The 26,631-nt window shown below is 37.9% G+C and overlaps 2 protein-coding genes across 2 annotated transcripts in view; both read right to left on the minus strand.

Annotated features, from left to right (window-relative positions):
* Positions 1–564: 564 nt before the first annotated feature.
* slc22a21 (solute carrier family 22 member 21) lies at positions 565–14,399 on the minus strand. The gene is made up of 10 exons (XM_017705317.2): positions 13,931–14,399; positions 7,900–8,003; positions 4,876–5,030; positions 4,460–4,631; positions 4,118–4,244; positions 3,111–3,208; positions 2,532–2,746; positions 1,957–2,139; positions 1,407–1,542; positions 565–1,220 (listed from the first exon to the last, which is right to left on the minus strand). Exons 1-10 carry the CDS (start codon positions 14,318–14,320, stop codon positions 1,145–1,147), a joined length of 1,656 nt encoding a protein of 551 aa, XP_017560806.1. The 5' UTR covers positions 14,321–14,399; the 3' UTR covers positions 565–1,144.
* Positions 14,400–17,619: 3,220 nt separating this feature from the next.
* sec24a (SEC24 homolog A, COPII coat complex component) overlaps positions 17,620–26,631 on the minus strand; it is a 63,237-nt gene continuing 54,225 nt past the window's right edge. Inside the window, exons 16-22 of the mRNA XM_017705316.2 lie at positions 24,824–24,934; positions 24,317–24,492; positions 22,870–23,007; positions 22,179–22,283; positions 19,641–19,733; positions 19,447–19,550; positions 17,620–19,354 (exon numbers count right to left, since the gene is read on the minus strand). Of these exons, the coding sequence (XP_017560805.2) occupies positions 19,240–19,354; positions 19,447–19,550; positions 19,641–19,733; positions 22,179–22,283; positions 22,870–23,007; positions 24,317–24,492; positions 24,824–24,934 (842 nt within the window). The 3' untranslated portion in view covers positions 17,620–19,239. The remainder of the gene's footprint in view (positions 19,355–19,446; positions 19,551–19,640; positions 19,734–22,178; positions 22,284–22,869; positions 23,008–24,316; positions 24,493–24,823; positions 24,935–26,631) is intronic.

Here is a 26,631-nt window from a genome sequence, read left to right on the forward strand (position 1 = left end):
TCTACACTCACCTATAGCACCAGTCTAAGTTCTGCAATTATTATTAACAAAAAAAAGTTCACTTTTTTTAAATGTCACATTTTGTGTTTTAGACATACAAAGATTTGAAGATTCATTCTCTTCATCGATCTATGAACTTTTTAATAAAGCATATGGTTTGGTAAATAGGGCTCCATGTTGAGACATTCTAAACTATTATACATTCATGGGCTCTGTTCTGAACACAGCTGCTGGTCTTGACAAAACACTCTCCAGACTACAATTTATATTGCAAAGCTAGCAAATTTTCCATGTAATTTAAAAATCATTTATTCATGTTTATTCACATGCACATTCCAAATTTTTCCTCCCTCACCAACAGGATATATTTCCCATGCTTGTGATGAAGAAAAGCGCATGCCAATCTCTATCAGCACCTCTATCGATAATCACTGCCAAAGTTAGAATTCTTCAGCAAGACGAGGTCTCTTTTAAATAAGAAGAAATTTTAGAAGAAAGAGAGAGAAATGAAAATAAAGCAAGAAACAATACACAAACAAATGAACTGGGGCAGTTTATTTGCTAGTAAAATTGTTTAATGTATTTTATAAAAATTAATTGGCTTTATATCAAAATAGGTACTACTTTAATAAATACAGTGCAGTGTTAATATTATTATACTTAATGCCTCATATTAATATACTAAACATTTGAAATGATATAGTATGGATTTTCCTACATTTTTTATTGTGCAGAGTTAATCTACGTGCTGAAATTTGAAAAAAAAAAAGCACTACAGCCAACAGCCTTTGTAACTACATTTAAATGTCACAAAAGCCTAAATTAAAATGAACTCATTATTATTGCAGAAAATACTGTATTAATACATAGATAAGCACTAAAATCAGCAAGTAATAAAGGGTAATAATAAGTATGCAATCATTTTAACATCCATACACTATATTTTGAGCAAGAAGTAATGAATGACCCGGAAATACACAATGTTCAAATACTAGATTACAGTCATTAGGATTTTATGGTACTGTTAGTAAACAATGTATTACAGCAAAATACACATAAATCATGAAAGAGAGAAATGTATACTAGAAACTAGAATATCTTGATATTTCTTCATTAGAGTTTTGATATTTCTGCCCATAAACCATCAATTAGGATTAGACGTGTGTTCCTCTTCAGGTCTTGCAGTGGTAACACTGTAAGATGAGTGTCTCATTTTACAACTGAAAGACAAACCAAAGGACAATTTCCAGAAGACACATCACTTCAGTGCTCTTGTCTTGCTAAATCATTAATACATAAGAGATAAAAGATTACCCAACAATGACCCTGAGTCCAAACTTCTGTTCTGAAATGCCATCAAGGACTATAAAGAAGTTCTAATGCTTGACTTGCAGTATAAGGCTTACCCAGTAATTTTCTGCATGTGACTGATGGTGTCAGGAAGCGGCATATCAAGGCTCTCTGGAAGCAGTAGGCTCAGCAACCCAGAAAGAACACTTAGAGTGCCCATTAGGATGTAAGGCAGGGCTCTATAATAGCCTCCTGGAACAATGAAAAAACAATAGCGTGTAACTACAAAGTGTTTATTGTGTATTTGGCGTACAATGGATCCTAATACTGTGCTTTTTATAGAGGATACCGACTTAAATTTCCAATAAGGAATCAACACAGTAGAACAGCGGTGTCTCTAATTTGAAGTAAAAATGTACAATGGGTTTGCCGTATTAGTAAACTCAGCTACAGCCTTGTGACATTCGTTTGGCATTTTTTGACTGGAACCTCCTTTGAAGTAAAAACATCATTATGTGGTCTCCATGTTTCAAATGTCAGGAAGACCACAATAAGTGGGATGAGAAGTATTGTTGTAATGCAGTCACAACATTTAGAAGGTATATAGATGTGTACAATAGCATGCCTTGACATTTGAATTTGCCAAATTGATAAGAGTTTACTCACCAAAGTAGATGAAATATGGTGCAGATATGCTGCCTATTCTTGAAGCCATTGAACAAGCTCCCATGGCTGTGTTCCTCAAGACAGTGGGATATAGTTCAGCAGTAAAAGCATATACTATTGCAAATGCTGTGGTGACGCCGAACTTGCCTAGCATCTCCAGCGAAATGGCAACATAACTCATGTCTGTGGCAGCAAAAGACAGAATACTCAAAAAGTTGTGACAAATGGTGTCTTGCATAACTCAATTATAAATTACAAAGCCATGAATACTTTTCCTTTAAACTGAGTTGAAACAAAATCATAACCACTTATTCTAATACATACATATTCATGATATTCTATTTGTTACACCCAACACTAACTTTAATGTTCAGAGCTTAAATTCAACTATAAATCTCTTTTCAAAGACACAGTGAGTAGTTCAGAGGTCAAAGTGGATAAGACTTTCAAAAATGAAATGTATTTTTTAGGGTTGGCTTAGAAAAGAAAGACAACAAGCCACACATGCTCTAACCTTGTAGTTCCTATGAATTGCACCAAAGCTACAGAATTTAATAAGCTTTAATACATCTCACGTTGGGGCAGAAGATGTATGAAGAGTAGGACCAATCCACCCAAAAAAAGGGTGAAGAAGAGACACAACCGTCTGGGCAAGTAGCGAAACATGAGCCAGGAAATAATATAGGCAGGCACTTCAACAGCTGCTGAGAAAAAGCAATTCAGATAGGGGTTCCCATATAGGTTGGACGTATTCAGAGACAAGGCGAAGTACCCTATAGAGAGAGTCATCCTTTATAACAAAATAAAAAAATAAAAAAAAAGGGGGGAAGAAAAAAGTCCTATTAGCATCTAGTAGTCTAAAATATAAGCTAGGTAGAGTGGTCCCACTTTATTGGTATGGTCCACCGTAGATGATAATTGTGTATTATGTATTACAGCCAAATGTAGCTAATTAGCTAGAGACTAATCATATTAACAACAGTTATAACATCTTTGTGAAATTTGTAGGTCTTGTTTTATTGCTCAGTCAAAACTTTCCCAAGCTCAAATTATTAGCAAGCTTGGTTTCAAGGCAAAGGGTTACATTTAAGTGCTTTGCTTTGGACAGCTGGGCTTTTATTTGTTAATAAAACAGTGTGCAGATGGACACTTACCAGACTAGGCACAGCAGGATGGTAATAGTACGGATGTTGCTGGATCTCACCAGATCACAGAGGTTGTGGGGCTGCATAGTTCCAGCCTTGTCCCTAGGCTACAGAGCACGCGAAAACAAATGTGTTGCAATAAAACAGCAGTGACCACCATCGCCAAACTAAAACACACACAGGCACCATCTAAAGACAGCTAAGAAAGCATGCAAACAAGGGTCTGTAGTTGTTTAAATGGAAAATTTCCATTTTAATGAAAGCATCCTCAATTTCTTATTTCAGAAGCTTGTAATTAGAAGAGATTGTCTTGGCATAACACAAGAACAACAGTGTAGGGCAAGATATGTCCTCTGAGCTGCCCTATGGTGCCAATATGATTATGAAATCCTAATTTCAATGTTTACTGTACATCATAATAATTGTAATAATTAAGTCCGAGCCTGTCTTACGAATAAGGGTGCAGTGAACAAATTTCAGACAACAAAATAAGCTCCAATTCACAACCACTAAAATTTCCTTGCAACTATAACTTTTTACATAACATGACAGGAGGCACCTAGATGGCTTGTTTTTAATCACAGACTGTGAAAAAATGAATCCAAAATAATAGGCAGGAAATAGAGACCCTCAAAAGAGACAGAGGAGCGTGTCAGTGATATAGCTTTAAATTTCAATACACAATTTTGAACATTTACATTTTACCATAATCAAAATCACTACACATTTGCTTCTTCAGAGTGATTGAAAGAAGCAACCTCTACTTCAACTCACCCATGTCAGTGTGGATTTAATTAAGGCATTCCATCTCCATGGGGAGCCATCTCACTTTATTACAACTCTACACAACAATACAAGGAATGCACGCAGAAGGAAAGTATCTCTCTAATGAATCATACCTCATATCTAACTGTACATAATTTGGAGCAAAATAATGCACACGAGTCTTATGGTGAGTTAATGGCGAAAGACATAAATCATGGGATATTACACAAGTACATGACCTATGCACTTACCTGAGAAGGTGGAAAAATTTCTTCAGGGGCTTTGATCCCATTCCTCTTGGCAGCATCCCTCAGTATGGCCTCTGCCTCATCCACACGACCCTGAGACAGCAACCACCTTGGAGACTCTGGAACAATCCTGTAATGTCAAAAAACAAACAGAGATCTCTAGGTGAGCAGTCCTGCCATCGTTAGGGTTGTCATTTAATTCAGTCAAGCCCATTTACAAGTTACACACATGCACTGCATTGTTTGTGTGAATCGATCATATTAACAGCTGCATCATTCTAATGAGTAAATAATAACTTGTTACCTGGACTCATTTGATCAGTATAATATATGACACACACCTACCACCAAAGTGGGATGTAGAGGAAGCCAGGTAATGTGAGGGCCAACAGTAACATCCTCCAGCCTCTTATGAAGTAAGCCACAAGTGGAAGTACCATGTAGCCAATGGAGAAGAAAATGCACACTCCAACAGTTGAGTAGATGATGCGGACCGGTAAGCTCAAAATCTCCGTTCCTTGTGATAAAGTGGTGTATTAAGAGAGCAAAATCCACACAGCCAAATATCTTTAGGTAAAAAAAAATATCCAAATTTGAACTTTGACTTTCACTCTTAGCTCACATTCTTGTAATACTGAATGTTAAACAACGTGTACATTCTGGCATCATTATGGGTACAAATGAAATAAATGCATGTCTACAGTTCAACTTAAAAATGACATTTAGCTTGACTTAAGAGTGTGAAATTCACTTCTACGCACCTAGAACAAATGCAGCGACATAGTTTGAAATCTGTCCCATCCCAACGACAAAGAACAGTGAACAGAACACAATCCAAGATGGAGAGAAAACCTGAATGAGAGTGAATACTGTCTGAACTCCCATCGTTAAAAACAGCACGATTTTTCTTCCATACCTGCAAGTGAACATACATTTTTTTGAACAGTAAAGTACAAGTACATAATTGATTCAAATATAAAAGGTTTGTCCATGTATTTCAGAGGATGGAAAGCTATGAATTTTCAACTATATAATTTATCACAAATGTGACAAACTACATAGTCCCTGTGATATAATGTGATGTCCATACTGGTGAAAATAAAACATCAAATCCTGACAGTAACTGTCTTTCTGTCACGTTCTGCCACATTACAAGCTTCTAAAGTATTGTGAAAAAATAAATGTGTCTACATGATTTTTTTAAATATTTGTTTTAGCTTTTTGAAAATGCTTCTTATGTTAGGTTTGTAGTAAAGTATTTTGGAATCTTGAAATTCTCTGCACCAAAAATGTACCACATGCTGCCACATCAATCACCATCTAGTCTGCCCAAAATTTAAACCAACAAAATGCAATGGTTTAAAAAGTCACATAGACATTCGTTCTAATGCAATGATTTCAGAGCCTGTTTCTTTTAATACTGTAAAGAATGTTCACATAATTGTAAACATTTGTGACATACATTACCAACCCTCATGATCTCCTAGCACATCTAAAGATCTGTAGGTGAAATTTGCCCTGTGAACAGGAAATACATTCCAACCGGTTCTTTGCCAAGGCATATATGAAGAACATCATTTTTTGACCACCTAGAAACATGCAAAGGCATGAATAGAGAATGTGATTTAAGTGTACTTGGTGTACCTGGATGTGCCCTTCATCCTCACCAAGTCTAATTCAATTACACTAAAATACCCAACAGGTTCCGTGTATTAACCAGATAAGTGTGTGGTACAACCTCCAAATTCGTACATGACTATTTTGGATAAAATAATGGGAAGTACCAAAACAATCTAACTAAATCACACTGAAATGCCCAACGGGTTATATGTGTTAACCATGTAAGTGTTTTGGCACTAAAAGGTAGTCATGAGCTGGTGATGTGACATGGGCTAGACTGTGGAAATAATACTCCTAGGATATGTATGCAAATGGCAGAACACAGAGCATCTGAATACCATGTTCGCAAATAAGTAGCATATTTACTATTTTACGATTAATAGATAAATACATGCTGCTCGAGTGATTCTTTGACATCACTGTGTTGTCATTTTCTCACTAAACTTGCACCCAGTTTTCACCTGACCCATTTTTCTTTGCAAACTATTTTACATTCCCCAAGGTTATGAGGTTATAATGTTATGATGCCTTGATCAGAAGAAATTCTAGTTGAGATGAGAATCATCATCTCCTTCCTCTTCTTTCTCAAGCAATCCTTCCCTTATTACTTATCCCAACCTCTCACTCTATGATCTCATCAAACCTTACCGCCATGACCCCATCAGCGTCTTCTACTACAATTCTATCAGTCCTTTCCTTTGTTGTCCTTTCCCTATGCCTCTTTTCCAGGTTTTTCAGTACTACCTTGCTGTTGCTGCCCTTCTTTGGCCTCCACAATCAGCTTTGTTGCGCCTTAAGCAGGCTTGCTTATACAGGTTTATGTCAGTTATGAGAGGCCTACATAGGCTGTAATGTAGCCGTATAAACAGTAAAGTGTTGCTTAAAATTTGTAGAAATGTTTGTACACTCGATCTATTATGGGATAAAAAGAAATGACAAATTATGATGGAAACACATTTGCTATATAAATAATGTAAAGTCTGATCAGAAGTAAAGAAGCATCAGTCGCTTTGTGAATGTAACCTTTTCCTTTCCTCTCACCACCTGGCAAGCCTCCTGTTCCTTGGTGCCAATAGCATAAGTCATTTGAATGTACACTATACCTCTTGGAGGAGGTGAGCAATGGAAACACTATTCTCACCCAGTGTTTGGGCAATGAAGGACTGAATTTTTAACAATGTGCCTACATATTTGGACTGTGGTGCTGTGCTGTCTAGATATTTTCCCACTCCTGAAAGGATCTTAAGACTTATTTAGACTAGATGAGTTCACCAGAATTATATTTTTAAAGACTTTTTTTTACACGTCTCTTCAGTGATAAACACTTACTTCTACATGGCAAAAATATCACTGCAGAATGAGTGAGTTTAGTGGGAATTTCAATTTATCAAATCTTTTTGAAAAAAATCTGAAAAGTTGATTTTGTTCATATACTTTTTACGGGTAGCTGCCATTTGAATTGCTCCTTTAATGAGTCTGGGGGGTTTCACTTTTCTCACTTCTTGGAAAAAACAGATGTGCATCTGAATAGGACTAAACATACACTATATTGCCAAAAGTATTCACTCACCCATCCAAATCATTGAATTCAGGTGTTGCAATCACTTACATGGCCACAGGTATATAAAACCAAGCACCCAGGTATGCAGACTGCTTCTACAATCATTTGTGAAAGAATGGGTCGCTCTCAGGAGCTCAGTAAATTCTAGTATGGAAGCATGATAGGATGCTATCTGTATAACAAGTCCAGTCGTGAAATGACCTCGCTACTAAATATTCCACAGTCGACTGTCAGTGGTATTATAACAAAGTGGAAGTGATTGGGAACGACAGCAAGTGTCATGAAGTGGAAGGCCACGTAAAATGACAGAGCGGGGTCGGCGGATGCTGAGGCACACAGTGCACAGAGGTCGCCAACTTTCTACAAAGTCAATCACTACAGACTCCAAACTTCATGTGGCCTTCAAATTAGCTTTAGCAGCGTAGAGAGCTTCATGGAATGGGTTTCCATGGCCGAGCAGCTGCATCCAAGCCTTCCAACCCAAACTTTTACCTCACAACCCAGACAAGGGGTGTCTAAGTCCATTTATCCTTCATCATCTTCTGAATGTATGGCTCATTTGCCATTAAAAAAGTGTTAAATGTGTGGATATTAAAAATATCACCTGTCAGATAGTTGTCCAGAGATGAAGGATCCAATGAGGACACCACAGAAGAAAATTGATGAAGTCAAAGGAGCTTTCCAGTCATCTGAGCATACCAAGTCCCACTGCCAACCACCAAACACAGCAATATCCCAATTCAGTGCATAAAAATACCACAATCACATGCAATCAGTGCTCACATGGCATTTTAAAAACATCCAAACTTATTGCTTTCATTTTCATTGAATTTATTATTTTTTACACAATTTGAATTCACCAGCTGCCCTTTAACAAAGAATGATCCACTTAAATGTGTCCTATATTACATTTTTGGGGGTTTTGTCACAACAGAGACAATATTCTGCAACAGGCACTACACTTCAGAAGCTCATATTTGCTTTTTTCTAATTTATGCCATTGTCAACTTTACACATAATATTTTATCTAAAACTTCCAGTGAACCTACATAATTGAATTTTTAAGTTCTCAACAATGCACCACTTTAAATGATATAATAAAAATTTTATAATGGGGGTGGGACAATGTGGGCATTTATTTATTATAGCCTCCTATTAGTACATCAGCATCCTCTGTATAACAATAAAACATTTAATCACATTGGTCTGAATGACAATCATGAACTGAAATGACTTAATATTTTTAAAAACAAAAGGTCTTCAGCATAATCCACGCAGGAAGGAGTTACAGCCGAGGCTACCTCTCTGATTCGATTTGCTCTCTGTTTTCATTCTGCCTTCATTCTGTCCACTGTCCATGACTCCTTGAGCACATTCCTTCCTTTACACTGTCTTTTCTTTCTCTGTCATCTCTGCCTTTTACTGAGTTTTCTGGCATTTGCTAAAACAAAATTTGCTAAGACAAAAATGTTAGAATTGTGTTGAATTATGTTTATATGCAGCATCATTCCACATAATGGCTTATTTAGATGAAGCCTGTAGACTTAAAAGAATGTTTTACACAGTTTTCAGTTTCAATGCTTGCAGTCTTTTGTACAGCACACCAAACAAAGGCAATACAGTAGGTAGTAACAATGTTAATATCTTCAGTCGTAGGCAGTTTAAACACTCCCAGTGCCAAGTTTGTTTACTTTCTATATGAAAGTAAATTAACACATCGTATACAGGGAACAAACTTAAATGGGATTTTTTGCACAATTTTTAATTCATACTTTATTTATTTCCTAAATAGTGGCCTATGGTAAAAAAAAGCTATGATACATTTTATGTTTCATGTTGTATTTTTGAATTTCTGTTAAATTTAGCAAATGTGCAGTAATTGTGCATTTAAATGTAAAGCGTGTTCTCTTCCGTCAAACTGAATTAGAATATTCAAACGTATTGCAAGATCATTTTTTGAGGGGTAGTTATGAGATTTGTGCACTAGATGAAATGAGATACCACAAATGACTACACTGGTGTAACCCTCAACACACTATTGATAACATTAACACTTTTTCCGACATATTTACTATATTTATTATGAGGTGCTATTTAGAGATGTGGTAATTAGCTTCTTTGGTCTCTTAGTCAATAACTGCAACTCTGTTTACTGGATTGAAAAGTTGTTGCCCTTTTATTACAACTTTACTTCACACTGCAGGTCTCTGTGGGCCTATGTATTTCATTATTATCCCCTTCAAATACACGATTTATTTGTATTTTGCATTCTGACTTTGATACAACATTAACTCAAACTGCTGAAATAGGTGATGGAATGCTTGCAGTTTCTTCACCTAAAGCATGGATTAGACCAATTTCAAACCTAGAACAAGTTGTTTTCATGCAGTGAAGCACAGTTGTTCATTTCCATTCCTTCTGATAAGCAAGACTTTGCTGACAGGCTTATCAGCTGACTGTCATATTTCCTACTGGATGCCACAAAATTGTCTACAACTTAATCATGAAAAAACTGAAATACTGATCCTTAGAAAAAAAATTCAGAGAAAGATGATTTATGAGAAGCTCGGTTCTTCATATACCAAACTTTAAAGTACCAAATCTGAGTGTAACCTTAGACTCTGAGTTCTGGTTTGTCCCGCATGTAAACACAGTCAGTAAAGTAGCTTTTTATCATTTGAGAAATATATTGCTAAAGTTTGGCCATTTCTATCTCAGAGTCGATTACTGTAACGTTCTTTTTACTAGGCTTTCTAACTAAGAAAACAATATGGCCTCTATAACAAAATGCAGCATCACAGATTCTAACAAAAACAAAAAAGAGCTGATATCACTTCCATTTTTAAATAACTGCACTGGCTAATTGAATCTTTTAGGACAGATATTAAAACTCTGCTATTAGTTTTTAAGGCTCTTAATCACCACTGCTTACATCACAGCATGTCTGTCTGTTTATGTTCCAGAATGTGACCTTAGATCAGCAGATACTGGCCATCTGCAAACACCTTCTGGAAAACATGGAGGAAACACAGTGAGGCATCTTTAAGTTATTATGCTTCTAAACTGCTTCTAAACTATTCCACTCTTTAACTTAGTGCTTGGTGACAATTCCATGTCTCTTTTATTTGATCTTTATCATTGTCTTACATGATTTTAGATTTATACTCAATTCTATTACTGTTAAGCTTTATTATCATTATTATCATTATTATTATTAGTAGTAGTAATAATAATAATAATATAATATAAAGGTGTAATTAAGCTTTAGCTTCCTGACTGCACATAGCAGGTATTTTCATTTTTCTGCACTTCAATGAATTTATGAATTTATGCATTTCCAAGACTATTCTTTTTAGAACAAGATCATTCTGTAAAACAGACAAATCAGCAATGGAACAGCACATCCCAATAGGTTAAGGTTTTTATAACTTTTTTCATATCTCTATTAAACTTGATTAACATAGATGATGGATATGGATGCTACCTCCCTTTCAAGTTGGCTTAATATGGGTTTTATATGGTTTTATAAAAAAAAAAAAAAAAAAAACACACACACACACACACCTGAAATACTCTCTCTCTCTCACACACACACAAACGCATGCACACACACACACACACACACACACACCCTCTAAGCCACTTCTCCTTCTGGGTCGTGGGGTGCTAAATTAATATTTAGTGTACATCAATAGACTCATATTGATTAAAATGTTATTAAGGATAAACTTGGACAGATTGGGGAAGTGAGGTCGATTATCACTTCCAGTCAACATCAGTTATTTCAACATATTAAAATCCAACCATTCATCTTTCACAACTGTCTTTTGAATTTTGGAAGTAAAACACAATGTATCTCACAAATACAGTATATACAGTGTATACACAAATACAGTGTATACAGTATCTCACAAAACTGAGTACACCCCTCACATTTCTGCAAATATCTATTTTATTATATCTTTTCATGGGATGACACTATAGAAATGAAACTTGGATATAACTTAAAGTAGTGAGTGCACAGCAGCATATAGATTTACTGTGCTCTGAAAATAAGTCAACACACAGCCATTAATGTCTAAATAGCTGGCAATTCAAGTGAGTACACCTCACAGTGAATATGTCCAAATTGTGCTCAAAGGGTCAATATTTTGTGTGACCACCATTATTTTATAGCACTGCCTTAACCCTTTTGGGCATGGAATTCACCAGAGCTGCACAGGTTAATACCTGAATTCTCTTCCACTCCTCCATGATGACATCATGGAGCTTGTGGATGTTAAGACACCTTGCACTCCTCCTTTCGCTTGAGGATTCCCCACAGGTGCTCAACTGGGTATCCCTTAATGAACTGTAGCTCCCCAGTGCCAGCGGCACTCATGCAGCTCCAAACAATGATGCTACCACCACCCGGCTTGACTGTAGGCAAGACACAGTTGTCTTCGTACTCCTCACCAGGGCGCCACCATACATGCTGGATATCATCTGAGCCAAACAAGTTTATCTTGGTCTCGTCAGACCACAGGACATGGTTCCAGTAATCCATATTCTTGGACTGCTTGTCTTACGTAAACTGTTTTCAAGCATTCATGTGTGTCAGCTTCAGAAGAGGCTGCCTTCTGGGACGACGGCCACGCAGACCAAGTCGATGCATTGTGCGGCATATGGTCTGAGCACTGACAGGCTGACCTCCCAATTCTTCAACCTTTGCAGCAATGTTGGCAGCACTCATGCATCTATTTTTTGAAGCCAACCTCTGGATATGACACTGAACATGTAGACTCAACTTCTTTGATCGACCCTGGCAAGGCTTGTTCCAAGTGGAACCTGTCCTGGAAAACCACTGTATGACCTTGGCCACCGTGCTATAGCTCAGTTTCAGGGTTTTAGCAATCTTCTTATAGCCTAGGCCATCTTTGTGGAGAGCAACAATTCTATTTCTCACATCCTCAGAGAGATCTTTGCCATGAAGTGCCATGTTGAATATCCAGTGGCCATTATGAGCGAATTGTACCTAAAATACCAAATGTAACAGCCCTGCTCCCCATTTACACCTGGAACCTTGTAGCTCTAATGAATCAAATGACAACAGGGAGGGACAATGACGCAATTTGGACATGTTCACTGTGAGGTGTACTCCCTTGTGTTGCCAGCTATTTAGACATTAATGGCTATGTGTTGAGTTATTGTCAGAGGACAGTAACTACTTTGTTATACCCAAGTTTCATTTCTATAATGTTGTCCCATAAAAAATGTGTGTATATATATATATATATATATATATATATATATATATATATACACAAACAGACATGTTAAATTTAGTTTTAAATGCCAAGAAAGTTAAGTTTATGCTGTTCTCCAGATCTTTAAAAATTTATTTTAAACCCGTGAATACTACTACCCTGACAAGATACAGCACTAAGCAAGTCAAAGAGTACAGGTATCATGGTATTTGAATGGATGACAAGCTTACATTTAAATCTCATATTAATGAACTAATCAGTATGCTATATTGAAATAAATCTTATCTGCTTATGGATGCTGCCCTCAAATCACTACACTCAATCCATCACTCCACCTAGCGATTCGTTGTAGCCAACCCTTACAACACTAACTACTACAGAATGTATATATAAAGTTGGTTGGTCCTCATTAACTGCAAGACAGTAAACACATTTATCTGAGTTCATTAAATATCAATACTTATTAGACTTGCTCCAGTGACTGGATCACCTGTCAAGTGCAGAGAGTTTTAATGAACTGGGAAGAATCGCTTTTGGCTACAGTGCACCTGTGAACTGGAATTTATTACAAGAATCCATGAAACTTGGCTTGCTAGTGTCATGCAACCATTTCAAAGTTTTAGTCTCTAATCACCTTAAGACAGCCTGCAACTGTTTTCATTGAGCTTAGCTTTTCTCCTTTGTATTTCATTTTACGGTTATTTTACTTACAAATCTATTTTCTCTTAATCTGATTTGCTGGTTATTTGTTTTACCTTTTATAATCCTTCGTTTGTCTATCTAGCATTTTATGTTAAAATCTTTAGTTTATTTATTATCTTGGTTTCATTTTATTTCTCTCTCTCTCAATCAATTGTTCTCTTAATTATTTTCCATTTATCTTCTGTGTTTTTTCTGTTATTTTGTTTATGTAGTTTTGCTCATTTTAATTTAATTAACATAATTCAATTCCAGTGTCTTTTCTCAGTCTCTGATGTTCTACATGTTGTGCTACGCTGTAAATGCAGGTCAGCATCATGTATTTCGAGGGAAATACAGGCTGATTGACTCATTTGACCAATTACGGCTTGGCTACAACGACTACCAACGAGTCTTTCATACAGAAAATAAGAACTTCAAAGTTCAAGTTTAGACCTACCCTGTACACTAATTGGTGATTTTATCAAACACCCCGACCCTCTCAGGTTTCACTTGGAAATACGTCGCTGTACAGAAGGAAAACTTGTTAGGAGTCGGTACCATGAACACACGTGACCGCCAGCTGTACCGAAATGGCCAGTTTAAAGCCGGACACGTGTGGAGCGAGTTAAGCTCAGGTGGTTTAGAACTGTGCCTGTGATAACAAAGAGAAGAAAAACCTATTCCAAGCCCCCCAGACGATCAACCTACCTCAGTGACGATGGTGGAAACGTATGTTTCCCGGTCATATTCCCACCCGTCCTCGCAGCGCTCCTGTTCTATGGCAGATACGTTCACGTCGACCCACGGCACCAAGCCCCTGTCCGAATAACTTTTCAGCACCTCCAGTTTGTACCTCGAGCATTCACTGGCTCTGCCGTTCGCTTCTATGGGAATAGAAACGTTCTTCCATTCGGCAGAAATATTTACACCAACGGGAATGTGGCAATGGTGAGGCGGCGTGTCGCCGATGAAGACGATGGACAAGCCTGTGAAACCGTTCGGGATAATGCTGGAGCACAACAGAAAGAACACCGTCTTTTGAAATGTACCCCAGTCTCCGAGGAAAGCCGTCCTGTGGTCGTAGTCTGAAGAGGACATCGCAAAACGGCAAAAGAAACACCCGTCAAACGCCGGCGCGGAAGTGAGGCTCAGGTATGAGGTTTATGTTTTATATTGAGGTGGAGGAGGATGAAGGGAGGGGAAGAGAAGAGAGGGCGGCGGGTTGTACAGATTTACGGCCACTTGCGTGCTAATAGCGCTCCCTGCTGGAGAAGTTTCCGACTACAAGTGATTTCCAAAGCAATGCCTGGGTGCTTTGCACATTCAAAACAAGTCGTTTTCCGACGCGACTTTTTTATGTAATTCAACTAACCACCGGGATACCTCAATGTTTCAAGAGTAAAAGTGGATACAACGTTATGTTATGTTAAATTATTTGAATATTGAATATTGGCTGTAGACAAGGATCAGGGAATTTCTCTCCAGGTTAGAGTTATGACTGTTAGCTCTATGCTAACATCCAGTCATTTCAGCATGTTGTTTTTTGACTATAGACAGAGACTTTGAGGCAAACTGAAGTTTTGCGTGTCGGCATTCATTTTCAGTTCTATTCACGTAATGTACATTAAGGGGAAGAGGTGCGGTAAAGGTAGCATTACAGTGTGTAACAAAGAAATTACACAGGCAGTTTCTTACGAAACCTCTCTCTCTCTCTCTCTCTCTCTCTCTCTCTCTCTCTCAAAAACAAAACTGGCTACTATTTCGTGAGCCTGCACTTTTCTTAAACTTAAACCCTTATTAAACTTAAAGCGTATTTTTCAAGCTATTAAATTGTAAATTAATCCTCTCTAATTGTCTCAGCTCTTTTACCAAAACAGTGATTATTGCCTTTTACACATAGCCATGGGTTACTTGTCCAGTGATAATGACCAAAAAAAAAAAAGGTTCTAAAAAGGTGACATGCACATGTAATCAAATTGACTGCTAAACCGAATAAATATGAAATATACATCTTATTAATTGAAACTGTTTTCACAGAGTACGGTGTGGAAGTACACGATATTTCCACAAGTATTCACTCACCCATCCAAATGACTTCCATGACCACAGGTGTATAAAACCAAGCACCTAGGCCTGCAGACTGCTTCTACAAACATTTATGAAAGAATGGGTCGCTCTCAGGAGCTCAGTGAATTCCAGCATGGTACCACGATAGGATGCCACATGTTGCAAAAAGTCCAGTCATGAAATTTCCTCACTACTAAATATTCCACAGTGGTATTATAACAAAGTGGAAGCGATTGGGAATGACAGGGCCTCCTCCTCACCAGCACCAACCCACTCTCCTGTTCATTTGTGCCAATTGTAACACTCAATTACATCACTGTGCCATCCAGATGTACCAGCATTGAGATACAATGGGACTGTTTCATCTCACTCCCACTTTTCATAAAGACTCAGTCAGAAACTGCCTCTACCAGTGCAGTTTCTAAAGCTTTACCATCCAGTCCTAAAACAGATCCTCTTAGCTTCTATTTGGTGTTTAGCTTATTAAATTGTAAATACTGTTTGACCAGAGGGGGGATGGGTCTTCCCCTTGTGAGTCTTGGTTCCTCCCAAGGTTTCTTCCTCCAGACTGAGGGAGTTTTTCCTTGCCACCATCACCTATGGCTTGTTCACTGGGGGATATTATGTTATAGCTATGTTTTCAAACTTCTGTAAAGCTGCTTTGTGACATTGTTGTAAAAAACGCTATACAAATATACTTGACAGCATGTAAAATGACAGTGCAGGGTCAACGGATGCTGAAGTGCATAGTGTGCAGAGGTCGCCAACTTTCTGCAGAATCAATTGCTACAGACTTCCAAACTTCATTGTCTGACTGCATGGTGCCAAGTGTAAAGTTTGGTTAAGGGGGATTATAGTGTGGTGGTGTTTTTCAGGAGTTGGGCTCAGTCCCTTAGTTCCAGTGAAAGGAACTCCTAATGCTTCAACAGACCAAAAGTCAACCTGCCACAACAGCTCCTCTGCAGCTTCTACAGAGCCACAGTGGAGAGCATCTTGACCAGCTGCATCACCGTGAGGTACAGCAGCACCACTGCTGCTGAACGCAAGGCCCTACAGAGGATGGTCAAAACTGCTCAACTCATCACCGCAGCTGTCCTTACACCCATAGAGGACATATATGACAACCGATGTGAGAGGAAAGCCACCAACATATCCTCGGACCCCACACATCCCAGCCACCCCTTGTTCCATCCTCTGCCATCTGGAAAGAGGTACCGGAACATCCGAGCCAGAACAACCAAGGTTTAAGAACAGTTTCTATCCCCGAGCTGTCAAACTGCTCACACTGGCAGCATCGACCTGAGCTTAACAACAACACAACAGTCTGTTAATGATCAGCCTGATCACCCAGCATACTGAGCTCCACTAGCTCAGAGGACTGTATGCTGTGCAGTTCATCTCTGGCTAAGCCTTATTTCTAGTATAGTTATACTGTTACTGTTTATTTAAGATGTTACCTGAACATTATGCTGCTACTCTGTACCTGTACACTTTATATACAGATCACTGTTTACATCTTTTTTACCAATAGTACTTCTGCATTTACTGTACTGTACTGCAATTCACCATGCACATTTCTGTCTATATACCTGATACACTTGAATACCTGACTATGCACTAACTGTCTATATGTCCAATACATCTATAACACTTGCCTATGCACATCTTGTCTATGTTCGACACCTGTACCTACTGACTGTGCACATTTTATCAGTCTTTTACTGTCTTTTGTCTTTGCATCTTATACTATGCATCTTATTACTGAACTGGAGAAGTAGCCTGATAGTGTTGCGTTATACTGTACTACCCTGTATTGTATAATGACAAAGTTGAATTGAAAAAAATTTGACAATGTCATGCTCCCAACTTTATGGGAATAGTTTGGGGATGGCCCCTTCCTCTTCCAAGGAAGTGTGACTGCACACCAGTGCACAAAGCAAGGTCCACAAAGACCTGGATGAATGAGTTTGGTGTGGTAGAGTATGACTGGCCTGAGTCCTGACCTCAACCCGATAGAACACCTTTGGGATGAATTAGAGCGGAGACTGTGAGCCAGACCTTCTTGTCCATCATCAGTGTCTGACCTCACAAATGCACTTCTGGAAGAATGGTCAAAAATTCCCATAAACGCTCTCCTAACCCTCTTCTTCCCTTCCCAGAAGAGTTGAAGCTGTTATAGCTGCATAGCCGACATAATATTAAATCCTATGGATTAAGAATGGGATCTCAATCAATTTCACATATGTGTGAAGGCAGATGAGCAAATACTTTTAGCATTATAGTGTATTTCCAATGGCAAACCACCCATAAAAACAAACTCAAACTTTTCATACAGAACTCTGATTTAATTCTTTAAGAAATGTTTACACATTTACAAAACTGTAGACAATGTACAAATCATCCTATTTCAGGTATTCATTCTATAGAAGGTTGGTTTGATAATACCAAAAAAATGAAAAAACTTCAAGGGGCATGGTTGTTAAAAAATCATTAAAAGAGTTGTGATATGCTTTGAGCAATGCTCAGTATTACTTTTCTTTCAATAATTTCTTTTATTCATACATGTATATTCATAAGTGTAAATAGTTAAAATAGAAAGTTTATTTAAACATTCAGAACTACATAATTGCTCTTTCATAACAGTAGGTTAAGAGTTACTATGGATGGACTGATTTAGCTGAAAATATAATTTTTTAATATACTGCTTTTTCCACATCACACTGCAGGTTTTATGAAAAATAAAAGAATGTGAAAAGGATTTTGTAATCAGCTTAGTACTGAACAGTATCCTTAATTCATACACATGATAAGCCAATGACCAGATTTTTACAAAAGACGCAAACACATCTGGATATGGTCATACTATAAACAGTTCTTAGCATTCATTTGTGATTTGTGTGTATAATTAATCAATATACAGGTTAGAGAATAATTAAAACATCACAATGGCTTTGTTATAAATGTGTTAAAGAATTTCTCCATATTCTATTAAAGGTTTATTCACTTATAGCATCTGTATAGTAATGAAGGTTTAACAGAAGTTCCCAAACAAGGCAAATACAGACCTTAACTAAACTGAGATTGTCATTAAATAAAACCAACAATGAAAAAAACTAAAGCAAAAAAAAAAAAAAAAATTATTAGGTCAAGGAATACTTTTTTCCCTTGGTCAATACAGGGAAAGGTAATAAATTAGAAACCCTTGCATCACACACTGATCAAAAAGGAGAACACATGGCTCCAGCATTTGTTTGAAAACTGAACTGATTTGAAGAAGTGATACATAGTATATGTGCTCGCATCTAACTCTCACCCTCAAAAATAACTAATATTTTTGCCCAAAACTTAATTCACACATACGACTGCATTATTTAATCAAGAGTGTGCTTCGTCAACAGAGCCATTTCTGAACATTTAGGGGGGGTGGGGGTCCTAAATGACATCCTGCATGAGGAAGGCACACACCCTACCCACCCCATAACATTCCTTTATATGCGTGAACAAGAACAAACACTAAATCAATTGTTTATAAAGTGTTAATCTCTGGATTCACTGCGCTTCATTACAAATAATATTGAACAATTTAAAAACAATGCATACTCCACCCCCCGTAGTAACTCAGAGAGTTCTTAAACCACTTGTAGTCTGAAACAGCCCTGTTCACTAGTAATGCTACTTAACATTAATGAAAATACTGTCATTTCGCGTTTTTGCTCGTTGTGGACGACAAAAACAGAATTTGGGTCTTTGTATTTAAGTGGGTGGCTAGGATAAGAAACTTCACTCCTGAACGTAAAACATTAAGGTAGCAGACAGGGAATTGTGGTAAAGAAACAGACACACTATTTTTACAGATGGAGGATGCTGTATGCTGTATATTTACATATGGAGGAGGCTCTAGGGATGCTGCAGTTGTTTAGTGTATTTGGTTGATCCATCAGCTGACTGGCTTATTTGGAGACTTGCTGTTGTACATGAAGCAGGAACTCATAATACGACAGGGCAGACTCAGTCCGGTCCTCAATCATATTCTGCATAAAACTGGCCTTGAGCGGGCTTTCATCTCTGTAACATAAAGTGGAAATTGATTTATTGTCTTGATTTCATATTTATGTCCCACACTTTGATAATTAATTAATAAATAAATAAATGCTAACCTGACAATATGCAACAGTGGATAGAAAGGTCGTTGCTCTCTCAGCCAGCTAATGAAAGCTCTTGTTCTGGTAGACTCTGCTGTATCCAACTCTGGTAGCCGATTCTGTGAACCACAATAAAGTGTAATGTTGCGTTTTAACGAATTCACTCACAAAATCTATGCAAACCTAAAATGCATTACTAAAAGGCCAACCATGTTCAGAGGCAGAGTCGCATAGTTCTGGACTCCCAGCACTTGTTTCAGGAAAGTGGGGTTGCAATTTCTTCCCACCCAGAGATACATCTCCTGAAAGACAAACGGCACAGACCTTCCATTATTCACTGCTTATTTCAAGTGAAAGTTGATATTTTGTGGGTGGTTTAATTCATTTTGTGCCCACTGTATATTTAAAATACAATGAAACCGTTGCACAAAACAGTAGTTTTACATTAGAAACCTAATTTTCCAAAAACAGTACAGTACGTGAAATGCAAATGAAAACAGAAAGCAGTAATTTGTAAATCCACTTTGACCTGTATGTAGTTTAAAGCAGTAACACATTCTTCACGTGTAACAACACGGCTGGATAATCAGAGCGTGCAGATGCTAGCCTAGGCAGCATGTCTCCGTTTAAAAACGTGATGCATTATGAAGTGCAAAATAGTTTATAAGTGCTTTTAATCCAAAGAACTATTAAGCACATTAATAAAATGTGATGTATCACAGTGGTAAATCTGCTCCTGTCCCAGCTGTTTTTGAATGTGTTGCAGGCATCACATTTGGAATGAACATTTATACTACTCACAAAAAGTTAGGGATATTTGGCTTTTGGGTGAAATTTTAGGATGAACCTAAAATGCACTCTAACCTTGACAGGTGAACTTAATGTGACCTTCTCTAAACTTTTGAATGCACATGTCCAACTGCTCAATGTTTCAGTACTTTTTGCACAACTTGCTGTTCTCTAACAAGGAGCTTAATGGCAAGGTGGTGGTGGTGTTACAGTGTGGGCAGGTGTGTCTAGTCAATACAGAACTGCCCTACACTTTGAGAATGGTACAATGACAAGCCCATACTACTTGAATAACATCATTAATCCAGTCAATGTGCCTCTGCATGAACAACACGGGCCTAATTTCATCTTCACGAACGACAATGCTCCAGCTCATCGAAGTTGTATCATTAAGGAACAGCTAGGGTACCTCAAATGGAGTGGCCTGCACTTTCTCCAGACCTGAATCCCATGGAAAACCTATGGGATCAGCTGAGTCGCTGTGTAAAGGCTTGTAACTCCGTACCCCAGAACCTCAATGACCTGAGGGCCGCCCTTCAAGAAGAGTGGGATGCCATGCCTCAGCAGATGATTCAACTTGTGAACAGCATAAGATGTCGTTGTCAAGCTGTAATTGATGCTCAAGGGCACATGACAAGTTATTGAGACATTGACATTTTTTGTTGGGGGTATACCCACCACTGTTGTTGGCTTTTGTTTCAATAAATTGTTTGAGATGAGCTAATCACCACTGCATGCTTCTACTTAAATGCCCTACTTTCATGATATTATATCACTATAGCGTGAACTTCTTACGTTTTCCATAAATTTCAGCCAAAAGCCAAATATCCCTAACTTTTTGTGAGGAGTGTACTTACACAAAAAAAAAACATTAAAACATCAACAATCCTCAACTGCTTTATATTTTATTGGCAATTTGCATACTGTCCCAACTTTTAGAGTTGGGTACATACAGTATCTCACAAAAGTGACTACACCCCTCACATTTCTGCAAATATTTTATTATATCTTTTCATGGGACAACACTATAGAAATGCATGATCCCCTCCCCCTCCCGGAAACTGCGACGCATGGCAGTTTTCCAACACATTAACGACCCCAAGCACACCTCCAAGATGACAACTGTCTAGCTGAAGGTAAACGTGATGGACTGGCCTAGTATTTCTCCAGACCTAAACCCAGTTGAGCACCTGTGGGGCATCCTCAAGCAGAAGAAGGAGGAGCGCAAGGTGTGTAACATCCACCAGCTCCATGATGTCATCATGGAGGAGTGGAAGAGGATTCCAGTAGCAATCTGTGCAGCTCTGGTGAATTCAATGCCCAAGAGGGTTAATAATAAATGGTGGCCACGTAAAATATTGACCCTTTGAGCACAATTTGGACATGTTCACTGTATGGTGTACTCACTTGTGTTGCCAGCTATTTAGACATTAATGGCTGTGTGTTGAGGACAGTAAATCTATACTGCTATACAAGTTTCATTTCTATAATGTTGTCCCATGAAAAGATATAATAAAATATTTGCAAAAATGTGAGGGGTGTACTCACCTTTATGAGATACTGCATATCACAGCAATTTAAGTAGCTGCCAAGCCCCTCCTTCTCTTAAACGAAGGCAGTGAAAAGCCATTACCAGCAACACAATAATGCAAATTTGGGATGCATTATTTCTGTGGAAATTTGCATATGCCACAATTACTATTTTTTTCTATTTTACTTTTTGCTGCAGGGGTTGTCTTTACTTCTTTTCACCTCAAAAATCCACAAAATATTTAAGCTGGCCAGGAGTATCAAACTTTCAGCACAACTATAGTTTTTTGTTTGTTTTTTTTGTTCTAGGTCATTAAATTTAGGAAGCTTCATCTGCATTTTGGGAAGGTTACATCTTATTTCAGGAGTTTCAGAACTGTTGTTTAATTTAGAGCCCTTATGAAGTGCATGCAATATCCTGCACTGACTGAGCCTGTATCCATGAGGAAGGCCCCCTCGCTGTTGAGTTTCTCTACAGACAACTGCAGCATTCCTGGCTGAGGGATGGTGCAGTCATTTATGTTCAGCGACCCCTGTGGACAAGAGGGAAAAATGTCCTATTAAAACACACAGGACCTAAGTGAAAAGGCTGAAATTAAGGAAGACATGCAATGAGTTACCAAGTATGCACATGCCATTTGCAATTCTTGTAACATTCTTAATGTTCTTTCTTTCTTACTGTTATGACAGTAACACTGTTATAAGAATAGGTACAACAAATAACAAAAATGGATACACAGTATAAAAAAAGTGCAATATTGTACAGGTTCAGATTTCACTGACAGCAGGAGATGGTTGAGTTGTAGGTGTAATATGTGCATAACAATGAAAGCTTAGTGTGCATATGCAATTAGTTATGCCTTTACAGAACAAAACTCAACAATCAAGCAATATCTCATGAAAAGATAAAGATTTTTTTTGGACTGCCTTATTTTATTTACCTAATGTAATGATATCAACAGGATTAGAAAAAGCTTATTTCTCATATGAAGAATTTTGTCAATTACAATTGTGAGCGCAATATGTACAGAGTAATGCTGAAGCAAGTTGTTTATTATATGCCACAATAGATCAAATTAGCATTACTGAACAACCGATTAAATTTTAAGGCTCTCTCACCTCATCAGTCAAATTGTCCAGTCGATAAAGGGAAGGGTGGATCATAAGCATGAGGTACATGAGTGGCTGGTACTTCAGCTGGCACATAGCAAACACACGATCATCCAGTCGGGTGCTGGTCCCTGTCCGAAATGCTTTCTGTAATAGAAACCTAGGCCTCAACAAGGTCTTAAAGATTCAAAACAGTACAGGGAATAAAATTTTGAAGTGGTGAAGAAAAGAAAACAACAACTATCTTATTGTAATTGTAGTTAAGCAGTTGACAACAGTCTTTTCAAATTAATTTGCATCAAATTATATATACACACACATATCCTCATTTAATAACATACTTTGGCAGATATCACGTATCAAGTAAGGGGACTATGATTGGCATTTAGATAGATAGATGGATGGATGGATGGATGGATGGATGGATGGATACTTTATTGATACCGAAGGAAATTTCAAAAGCTTCAGCAATTGCAACATGTGCAAATGTTTGGGCACTCTTCCAGCTTTAAAGTCTCACAACATAATTAAATCATTAAACCTTAATTGATAAGTTAGGGCATTACACAGGTTAAGAATTGTCTAGAAATCATTTCAACTAATGAAAATACCCAAAGTGTAATAAATTACATTTGGCAGATGCGCTTATCCAGAGCGACTTAGAATTTGATCATTTTACACAGGTATGTGAAGGTAGTTTTAGTTGTCTTGCCTTGTCTCTCTGGTATAGTGCAGGGTGCTTACCCAGGCAAGGACTGAACCCCAGTTTACAGCATGTTACCCACTACACTGTTCCAACAAAATGATCTGAATCTTCAAATTTGTGCTTACACTCAACAACCACAGGCTCTATGTGCTTTTCAGTTTGCAGTTTCCACTGTCTGAAATGTGTAAGAAATTGCAGTTTAAGTCAAGTCAAAATGTGGACAACTAAAAAAAAAAAATCTCGGATAGAACTGCTTGTGAAAAATAAAACATTGTCTACAATTACCAAAAATGTATTTGGAGTATTTGATGAAAAGAACATGTTGCCAAATATTAAATATGGAAGTGGATCTATCATGCTATAGAGGATGTGTGGCTGTTAGTGTTAGAGGAACCAATATTAAACTAATGTCAACAAATTCTGCAACCAAATGCGACACAGATGCTAAAAATAAGTGGCAGTAATCCAAAACATACCTCAAAAAACACAAGCTGAAACTTTTAGAATGGCTATCATATTCTCCCTAACTTACACAGCAGTGAGAATCTGTTAAACCTGAGACCTTAAACATGCTGTGCATTCAAGTGTTCTAGAAGAGAAACTAGAAGTTTTTTTTCCTTCAAAGAAATCCTAAAACAAGAAAACAAGAATAGCCAAGCTGGCTATCAAAATGTTTGCCAAAGGGTAAAAAAAAAACAAAAAAAAAAACTTGTTTTAATATTACTGATTAGCCAGCATTGATGTGGCTACCTGTTTGAGCAGGGCCAGGATATAGAGGGGGAACAGGCGTAGACAGGCAGGAGCAAGCAGGCCAGGTTGCTGGATGGTAAGCACAGAGGTGCGGTAGGATATCAGTGAGTCGATGGCAGCATTGGTCATGGCATCACGGGCATCACTCAGGCTAGCTGTCACTGAGCGATCCACAGCTGTAAAGAATAATCAAAAAATTAATGCATGCCATAGCATGATGTTATAATGGTTTGCTCACAGTGTATCCGCTAGGGTTGGGTGAAACACTACAAACTAACCATTATCAAGCTTGGCTTGACCAAGACTTATATTTCTATACATCTGAAACCTCTATAGCAAGTAAGAGGATGATTGTAGCTATGATTAAAAATGTTTTGTTTCCACCCTCATGCTACTTAATTTCAGTCCCATCATTAAAACCCTTCATTTTGTGTTAGGTCTTGATGGGCAAAAATCAGTTATATACAGATGAGTTAAAAAGTAATTTAAAAATAGAGAGACCCTTACCCATACTAGCCAGCAGGCCAGTAATGGCTTGTACATCAGCTCCAGCAAAGATGTCTGACATAGAGTTCACCACAGGCAAACACATGGTATGCACTCGGATCCTCCTCTCTCCTAAAACAGTCAAAATTGAGCAATAGTGATAAGCCCTTGGTTTACAACTGGGTCAACAGCAACACGTGTTTGTGTGCCAAGATTAATAATTGTTGTTTGAAATGAATGTATAAATATTGTGATATTAACATTATTATTTACATTAACAATATTTACAATAAAGGAGAAATATACACTACATGTCCAAAGGTATGTGGATTACCCAAACATCCCATCCATGTTTGCTTGCTGAACATCTCAGTGTAAAAACATGGGCAGTGACATGCTGATATGACAGCTTAAACTCATCTAGGAAGATTTTTCTACTAGATTCTGCAACATAACTTTGGGGACTTGCTTTCATTCAACCACAAGAGCATTAGTGAGCTCAGGCACTGATGCTCGGTTGGCCTGACTCAGTCAGCATTTTCATTCATCCCAAAGAAGTTGGATGGGATTACGGTTGGGGCGCTGTGCAAGCCAGGTAAGTTCTTCTGCAGTGATTCAGCAAGATCATCAGCAAACTATTTCTCTGTTGACACTGCTTTTTGCATGGGTATGACACTCAAACAGGAAAGAGTCTTCAAGTTGTTGCCACAAAGTTGGATGCACACAGATCTCTAGAATGCAACTGTATGCTGTAACGTTAAGATATCCCTTCACTGGAAAAGGGCCCAAATCATGAAAAACGGCTACACATTATTATTCCCTTGCTATCAAATATTAGACTCTGCATTCAGGCAAATAGCGTTGTCCGGAATCCAGCCAGATGTTGGAGCATGACTTACTCCAGACAGTGCTGCTTCAGGGTGGTGTCCTGTACACCAGAGGTTCTCAAACTTTTCCACCCCCAGGTGTGTATGACCACAAAGCATAGTGGCTCCCCGGAAAACTAAAATGATCTTTTTAAAATATCACATTAGTTTTCTTTTCTTAAATACTGACATTGAAAACCAGAAACCGAGGTCCTAAACAACAGATCAGCTATTCAGGTTGTCAGTAGGTTTGGAAAATGTACAAGTAAAAAAAACATGAAACATGTTATGTAAGAGAAATAACTACAAAAATGGTTGTAGTGACGTTAAAAAAAAGGGAAAAAAATGATGGAAATGTTCAAGGTAGAAGTGATTTGGAGATGCAGTCAATTGTGTGATCACTGGCTTTTTCAAAAGAGTAACTGTTTGGTCTTGAGTTGTCTGTAGTTTTAAGGGGTTTTGTGATTCATTGGAAATAAACACTCCATTCACTGGGGCTTTTGAATTGGATTAGTTAAATATTGCCACAATTAACAATAATGGTAAACCTTACCTGACACCTGCTTTGTTTGTCATTGGTTTATCAGTTTGAGTTTAACCACTCAGGTGACTGATGCATGACAAAATATATGCTCCGCCATTTATGAGTTGAAATCAAGCGCATCTCTTCTCTATTATTCTATGGCTCACCTGTTGTTTTTAAATGCAACTACTGCTCAATGTCTAAAGAGTTAGTCATTAAAACAATTGTTAACTGTACATGCTGGTGTGCCGCTAGAACGGAAGGAGAGCCAGCTCTGTTGATGAATTCCCTTGTTTAATCACAGAGAGCGATTCCATCAGCAATGAACCAGACAGGGTTCGGTTTGAAGTACAGAGACACACTGTTTCTGCATAACCGCTTCAGCTGTTTGATGCAGACTCGAATATGGGTGGAGGGTTCACAAGTGTCAAACAGAGCTC

This window comes from Pygocentrus nattereri, chromosome 16 (genome assembly GCF_015220715.1).
Source record: "Pygocentrus nattereri isolate fPygNat1 chromosome 16, fPygNat1.pri, whole genome shotgun sequence".
Lineage (NCBI taxonomy): Eukaryota > Metazoa > Chordata > Actinopteri > Characiformes > Serrasalmidae > Pygocentrus > Pygocentrus nattereri.

Bases quoted from the DNA above. Each gene is read 5' to 3' on its own strand.
- slc22a21 (XM_017705317.2), bottom strand. From the start codon at position 14,320: ATGTCCTCTTCAGACTACGACCACAGGACGGCTTTCCTCGGAGACTGG. The intron at 5,031-7,899 runs GTGATATTTTTA...GTTCACTTGCAG, and splicing joins TCTGGACAACTATCTGACAG to GTATGGAAGAAAAATCGTGC. The intron at 1,221-1,406 runs GTAAGCCTTATA...TTTGTCTTTCAG, and splicing joins CACATGCAGAAAATTACTGG to TTGTAAAATGAGACACTCAT.